The following is a 7,500-nucleotide window of genomic DNA, read 5'->3' as shown; positions in this document are numbered from 1 at the left end:
AACGCCCCAAAAAGCAAAAGGGTGGTGGTACAATCTGGCATGGGGTCTTAGAATGAAGCTGTATGATGAGAAGGAACTGTAGACTTAAGTGCTTCAACATGACCCCATCCTATAATTGACTTTTATACTGGCGGACCATAAAAACACACTCCTGCTGGACAGAGCGGAGCTGAAGCTGAACGGATTCCATGTGTGTGTGTGTGTGTGTGTGTGTGTGTGTGTGTGTGTGTGTGTGTTTGAGACCCGAACTCTTCTCGCGTGTTTAAAGTTTAAACACGTCATTAATCCATAGGTACAGATGGCAACGTTTATCTCCTGCCCCAGATGGCGTAACTTCTAATTTGAGTAGAAGCCTGTAATTAAGAGCCCGAGCGCAAAAAAGAAAAAGAAAAAGGAAGTTCGGGGATTTACTTGAAACGAGACTCCGATTACAGAAGCGAGAAGTCTGAGTTCGTGTGGTCTGCAAGTGAGCATCGCCTGCTCTCGAGTTCGAACGCCGAGACACTCGACTCAGAGAGAGAGAGTGAGAGAGAGAGTGAGAGAGAGAGAGAGATCTGAGAGCATGATGCAGAAGAACGCTAGAAGTCCTCAGCAGACGTCTAAGCGATGGTGCATCGTGTTTAAACGCTGCCAGATCTGCGGCTTTGGAGAGGAAAACAACCCATTGTGGACGTCCGACTGCTCGTGACCACCGAAACAAGACTCGATTTCCCCCATCTGCGGTTCGCACAACGAGCTGTTTACGGTCTGTACTGTACACAGGGGGAAAAAACGACCGATCTGTCAATCAGAACGTTGATTTGGAACGGACGACTTGCAGGGATGAGCGAGCTCCATAAATCCCTGCACTTCAGCTCCGACATGATGAAATTCCGACCTCTTTTTATTCCACAAGTAATCAAATAGGATTTTATTGTCTTTTAAACCATATACGGTGCAGTACACGGTGACAACGTTTCCCAAATCGAGGTGCTACAGCCAACAACATGAACAAAAAGGGCCACAGAAATACACTGAACTCCATTATAACAGCACAAAGTGCACATGTGAAACATTTAGTGTACAAAAATGAAATGACAGCATGAGACAAGGAGACAGTGGACATGGTGAGTGTCAAAAACAGCAAACACTGTACAGGGGTATAGGAGTGTAGCAGTATAGCAGTTTCTGTATAAAAAGAATAAATAAATTAATTAAAATAAATTAAATAAATACAAAAATGACAAGAAAATTTAATAAAAACAATAAATAAAACTTTAAAAAATATATGATATAATATAATATTATTATTATAATTATTATATCAAAATAATATTAATATTATAATTATAATATGATAAAATAATAGAAATAAAAAATAAAAAAGAGCATTTTTCTTAGAACAGCGCTAATGAAAATGACGTCACAATGTCCCCTATATGAGCAAAAGTATTGGGACACCCGACTTTTCCCCATGCCATATGAAGTTCTTCACCAAAATTTTGAGGCACACGATTGTAGCATGAAGTTCCACGATTCTAGCATGGCAGTGCTCCTGCACACAAATCCAGCTGCATGAAGATATGCTGTACGTGGGCTTCAGTAGAAGATATCCTGCTCCACTCCAAACCCTGGTGGAACATCTTTCCCATATGAATCTTATGGTGAGGTGTCTCAACAACAGGTGTCACGCTATGGTATTTTTTATCCCTGTGGCTCCTAAACAACGTCACACTCTCTCGCGCGCGCACGCTATGGTGCATCCTGAAGCCCACCTGAAGCATTCTGATCTTCTCCATATCTGTCACGTAAACGTTCTTAGGAGATAATAAAGCATGCACGGATTTACAACATGATTCCAAAGTGCGTTCAGGTCAAAAGTTTGTGCCCCCCCCTCCCCTCTGCTCTAGGTCGTTTAAAGGTGGATGCTCATCACCTGAGCGAGCGCTCGCATGGTGCATGATGGAAATGAAACACTGATGAAGGAGAATTTAAAAAAAAAGGAGAGGGGGATTAAAAGGAAAGAAGGAACGAGTGGACACTAAGTAACCGGACATCAAAGAGGTGCGCGTGGAAGCGTGGGTAAGTTTTGTACACGACATTTGCGTGACAACTTTACTGTGTGTGTGTGTGTGTGTGTGTGTGTGTGTGTGTGTGTGTGTGTGTGTGTGTGTGTGTGTGTGTGTGTGTTCTCCACTCACCCGTGGAGAAGTGGCCGATCACAGACGCCGTGCAGGAGAAGAATGACGAGGAGGAGAAGAAGAAGGAGAAGGAGAACAGCAGCATGGAATCCATGTGGAGATTAAGAACGGGGCAGACCGGAGATGTCCTTCTCAAGAAAACAAAACAAAACAAAACAAAAAGAAACAAACTTCTAATTCTGCTTCTGCTTCTGCCGCTCGCGCTGGAAACAAAATCTGCAAAAACCGCGTTCCCGTGCGTCGGAACCGAGGCGCGCTCGCGCACAAACGTGGTGCGCTCCCGAGGCTTCGGAGAGAAATGACAGTGTGTGTGCTGTGAGACTGTGTGTGTAAGAGTGAGGGAGTGTGTGAAGAGGTGTGTGAGAGAGAGAGAGAGAGAGAGAGAGAGAGAGAGAGAGAGACGCGCGCTTCTGCCGCTGCTCGTGCTGCTGTTCGTGCTGCTGTCCTTACACACACACACACACACACACACACGCACACACACACAGAGGAGGGAGGAGAAGAAAAGAAAAAGTGAAAAAAAAAAAAACGAGCGAGGATCCAATTACCCAGTCACGTGACAGGAAACCCCGGGGAGGGCGGGCAAGAGAGCAAAGGATTCACCCCGGGTACTGTATACCTGCACCGGGCACGCGCGCGCTCAGGCACGCGCGCCGGGGCAAGTTTCCTCTTCATCATCTTCAACTTTAACTTCATTACCTTCTTTTTCTTCTTCTTCTTTATCTTCCTCATCTTTAACTTCAACTTTATTACCTTCTTCTTCATCTTCATCTTCAACTTCATTACCTTCTTCTTCTTCATCCTTAACTTCATTACCTTCTTCTCCTTCTTTATCCTCTTCATTATCTTTAACTTCATTACCTTCTTCTTCTTCTTCTTCATCTTTATCATCCTCAACTTTATTACTTTCTTCTTCTTCTTCTTCTTCTTCTTCTTCTTCTTCTTCTTCTTCATCATCATCAACTTCATTACCTTCTTCTTCTTCCTCTTCTTCTTTATCATCCTTAACTTCATTACCTTCTTCATCATCTTCAACTTCATGACCTTCTTCTTCATCTTCATCATCATCTCTTCCATCTTCTTCGCCTTCTTCTATTTCATCTTATGTTTTCTTCAACTATGGTTTTATCTACTTCTTCTTTTTCTTCACCTCCTTTTAACTTCTTATTTTTACCTAAAAGAAAAGTATAGAGTGAATGTTGTTTTCATTTTCAGGATCTTCACCTTCTACAAATTCTTCATATTCTTCTTTCTATTTTTCTACTTCTTTATTTCTATATTCTTCTTCACCTTTTTTTTATTTGAAGGGACACTTCATAGTTTTAGTTAACAAAGAGAAAAATATTTCTTTGTCGAAAAATTTATTTTCTTCTTTTCATCTTTACCTTCTTTAACTTTTTCTTCATCTTCTACTTCATCTTCCTCTTTTTCCTTAACTTTTTCTTATTTTCTTATTCTATATTTTCTACATCTTAGAAGGAAAATTCAGTTTTAGTGAACAGCAAAAAGAAAAATCATTTAAAATTTTTATTTATTTATTATAATAAATAAATATTTAATCATTTATATTTCACTTATTTATAATTGAATAAATGATATTTGATAACTTGTGCTGTTGTACATGTGACAAGTAAATAAATCTGATTTTTCTACATTTTTGGGGAATTGGAGGAAACCGGGAAACCCATAGGAAACCCATGCAGATACGCAGTAAGGAAGAAAAGAAAAAAAAAAAAGACCTGAAACTCACTGTGTAATATTCTGAAGTGAATCTCCAGCGCTGTGCTGCAGCTGAAGGTCCTGGAGTGAAGATGGAGTCATAAATCCTACACTGAATCCATTCACATCGATCAGCCAGAATCATTAAAACCACCCAGAGGTGAAGTGAACACTGATTATCTCATTATAATGGCGCTTGAAAAGAGAGCAGGTATATTAGAGACCATAAAGGAATCAGTGTACATTCAGTTCTTGAAGCTGATGGTGTTGGAAAGCAGGAAAAATGGAAGGATATAAAGATCCATATGACTTTGTGATGGCTAGACGACTGGGTCAGAGCATCTCCAAAACAGCAGGTCTTGTAGGGTTTATCCCTGTACACGATGGATAGTACCTCAAAAAATGTTCTAACACTGAACCAGGAACAAGGTCATGGAAGCCCAAAGCTCACTGATGCATGTGAGGAGCAAAAACTAGTCTATCTGGTCCTAATCCCCAGCACAAACTGCTGCAAGAAAGGAATCAGAACACAGTGGACCACTGATTGCTCAGTATGGAGCTGTGTAGCTGCAGATTGGTCAGAGAGCCCATGCTGACCCCCAGTACACCACCCAATCTTCAACAATGGGCATGTGAGCACCATAACTGAACCCTGCAGTAATGGGAGAAGGTGCCCTTGTGTTGAAATATCATGGTTTGTTTTACATTGCAGTGACTGACATGCGCAAAATATCATATTATTTTTAGATGTGTATAAAACTTTCATTATTTTACAGCTTATTTATTTGACTCGACTTGTACATTTAACATCAGGACACACACCAAAAAGTATAAATTATAATCAACACGTTGACATTACCATAGCTTAAAGCTTACAAATATTTAGGTTACAGTAAATATTAGGGATGGGAAGATTCAGCGAATCGCATCGGTGCATCCTCAGAAAAGTTAACGATGCATTGATTTTAATAAAATGTGCATCGGATAAAAGTTGGCAATTGTTTTTTACAAATATATGCACTGATTTATTGAAACCGATTTATTCCTATATAATTATCAGTAGATGCGCTACACTTTTATTATTTAAAAAGTGATCGATAATCCGTGAGTAATATTTGATATGTAGATCGATTTCTCGTCGCTAAACCGTTTCTCGGACGTATCGCACCGCTACGGAGGCCGAGGCGTGTCCTGAGAGTCACATAGAATAGAGATTAACATGGCAGAGGTAGAGCTGTAACTTCCTGCACACGGAACAGGATATTTATATTCAGGATATACAGGATATTTTTGCACTACAAAGGCCTGTTTGTGAAAGAGCCGTTATTTCATTTTCCATTATTGTTGTTTTTATTGCAGGCCTCACAAAGCTCTTATATTCATCTAAAATCTTTGATCAGTGTTTCAGCGTGTAAGACACGTCTATAATGTCCTCTAGACAAAAAAAAACGCAATACTGTTTACTTCGAATTTGAGTCACACTTCTCATTCAACACACCTTTGTAATTATTATCTTTAGTCACCTTTAAAGAGACAACAAGGCGAGGCACAAAATAGCTTAACACACCCTGTACAAGCAGAGATGACCTCCAAATGTTTATTTTTTTCCTAACTCCTTGACTTTTGTTTTATTTGTTGGATCCTCAGGGTATTTTCCTGTTTTCTTGGCTCTTCTTGGTATTTTTGCTAGAGTATTCGTTGGCTCTTCCTGGTATTTTCTTGGGTTTTTTGGCTCTTCTTAGTATTTTTGCTAGAGTATTCGTTGGCTCTTTCCGGATATTTTCCTGGTTTCTTGGCTCTTGTTGGTATTTTTGCTAGAGTATTCATTGGCTTCTCCTAGTATGTTCCTGTTTTCTTGGGTCTTCTTTTTGCTAAAGTATTCGTTGGCTCTTCCTAGTATTTTTCTGTTTTCTTGCCTCTTCTTGGTATGTTTGCTAGAGTATTCGTTGGCTCTTCTGGGTATTTTCTGGTTTCATGGCTCTTCTTGGTATTTTTGCTAGAGTATTTGTTGGCTCTTCCTGGTATTTTTCTGGTTTCTTGGCTCTTGTTAGTATTTTTGCTAGAATATTCTTTTGCTCTTCTTGGTATTTTCCTGGTTTCTTGGCTCTTCCTGGTATTTTTTTGGTTTCTTGGCTCTTCTTGGTATTTTTTTGCTAGAGTATTCTTTTGCTTTTCTTGGTATTTTTCTGGTTTCTTGGCTCTTCTTGGTATTTTTTTGCTAGAGTATTCTTTTGCTCTTCTTGGTATTTTCCTGGTTTCTTGGCTCTTTTTGGTATTTTTGCTAGAGTATTCGTTGGCTCTTGCTGGTATTTCTCTGTAGCCTGGGGTCTTCATGGATTTGTAAAAGAGTATCATTGGCTCTTCCTAAGGTCTTCCAGTCAATTTCATGTTGTTGTTTTTTTTTTCGCTCTTCCGGGTATTTCCCTTGTTCCTGGGGTCTCTCTTGACTCCTTGACTCTTCCTGGTCCCTTCACTGTGCTTCCTTTATCAATGGCTCTTCTTGGGGTCTTAGTATTTTCTTTATTCCTTGCTCTTCCTGGTATTTTCTTGGTTTCTTGGCTCCTCCTGGTATTTTTCTTAGTGTATTCTTTGCTCTGATTAGGGTCTTCCTGATATTCTTTTCGCTTCATGGCTTTTCCTGGCATTTTCCTGGGTCATAGGGTCTCTCTGAAATTTTCTTGGTTCTTTGGCCCTCCTTAAATTTTTGCTTGTCTCTAGAGTATCCTTGTCTCTTCCTGGTATTTTCATGGTTTCTTGACTCCTCTTGGTATTAATTTCTCCTTCCTCTTTCTAAGTCTTACTGACATTTTCTTGGTTCCATAGCTCCTCCTGGTATTTTTTCTACTGTATCCTTGGTTCTTCCTGGTATTCTCCTGATGTATCATTTCCTAAATATTCATAATTCCTGGTATTTATTCTGGTGTATAATTGGCTCTTCCTGGTATTTTATTGGTTCCTTGGCTCTTTCTAGTGTGTCCGTGATGTATATGTTTTACTTCCTGCTATTTCAATAAAATCCATACCTTCAATTCACCTTATAAGAGACAAGGTCACTTTTAGTACAAGCTTAAAGAGGACCTGGAGCTTTTTAACTATTTTTAATAATAAAAAAAAACGATTCAAAATCATCAGGGAAGATTGTCTCCCTCTGCTGGTGGGGATGAATCATGGCATGTCAAACACACTTTGACTCACCCCGGCTGTAAATAACAGTAGGCCTGCTTCTTTAGTGACCTCAGTGGCCACGGGAATGAAAATGAAATCAGCCAGAAAGCCTGAAAAGCACTGCCCAATCGCTTAGTGTAAAATAAAGAGTGACCATGAGCTCATAAATCACTTGTGGCATTCTTCGGTGAGACGTTCGTCAGTGCCCAGAAAACCTCATTTTCACCCACCGTCATATCGAGCAAACCCGAGGCATAAGTCATTTGAAGGTTTTCCACATGGCATGATGGTATATAAATAAATACATCATATTTAAGCATGTTGTTAATTCAGGATTGATGCACAAAATGTTTCAAAGAAAGACCATTTGGAAAAAAACAAACAAACAAACAAAGACATGCAGGAAATCATGTACCTGGGGCTGGTCTGGACTTGT

At 39.8% G+C, this 7,500-nt stretch overlaps 2 protein-coding genes across 6 annotated transcripts in view; one reads left to right on the top strand and one right to left on the bottom strand.

Moving 5' to 3' along the window:
* Nucleotides 1-2,662, bottom strand: part of kremen1 (kringle containing transmembrane protein 1) — a 65,891-nt gene extending 63,229 nt beyond the window's left edge. The window contains exon 1 of one of the 2 annotated variants that reach the window (XM_083527410.1): nucleotides 2,181-2,662. In XM_083527410.1, the coding sequence (XP_083383536.1) occupies nucleotides 2,181-2,274 (94 nt within the window). In that variant the 5' untranslated portion in view covers nucleotides 2,275-2,662. The remainder of the gene's footprint in view (nucleotides 1-2,180) is intronic. The other variant, XM_083527411.1, reaches the window with a different exon arrangement.
* Nucleotides 1-7,500, top strand: part of LOC310718570 (uncharacterized protein) — a 219,197-nt gene that overhangs the window by 82,846 nt on the left and 128,851 nt on the right. The gene's annotated exons all lie outside the window — the stretch shown is intronic.

The sequence above is a fragment of the Silurus aristotelis genome, assembly GCF_946808225.1.
Source record: "Silurus aristotelis genome assembly, chromosome: 23".
In the NCBI taxonomy this organism is placed as follows: domain Eukaryota; kingdom Metazoa; phylum Chordata; class Actinopteri; order Siluriformes; family Siluridae; genus Silurus; species Silurus aristotelis.
Note: the sequence above shows the minus strand (reverse complement) of the source record. Positions and strands in the feature narration are given on the sequence as shown.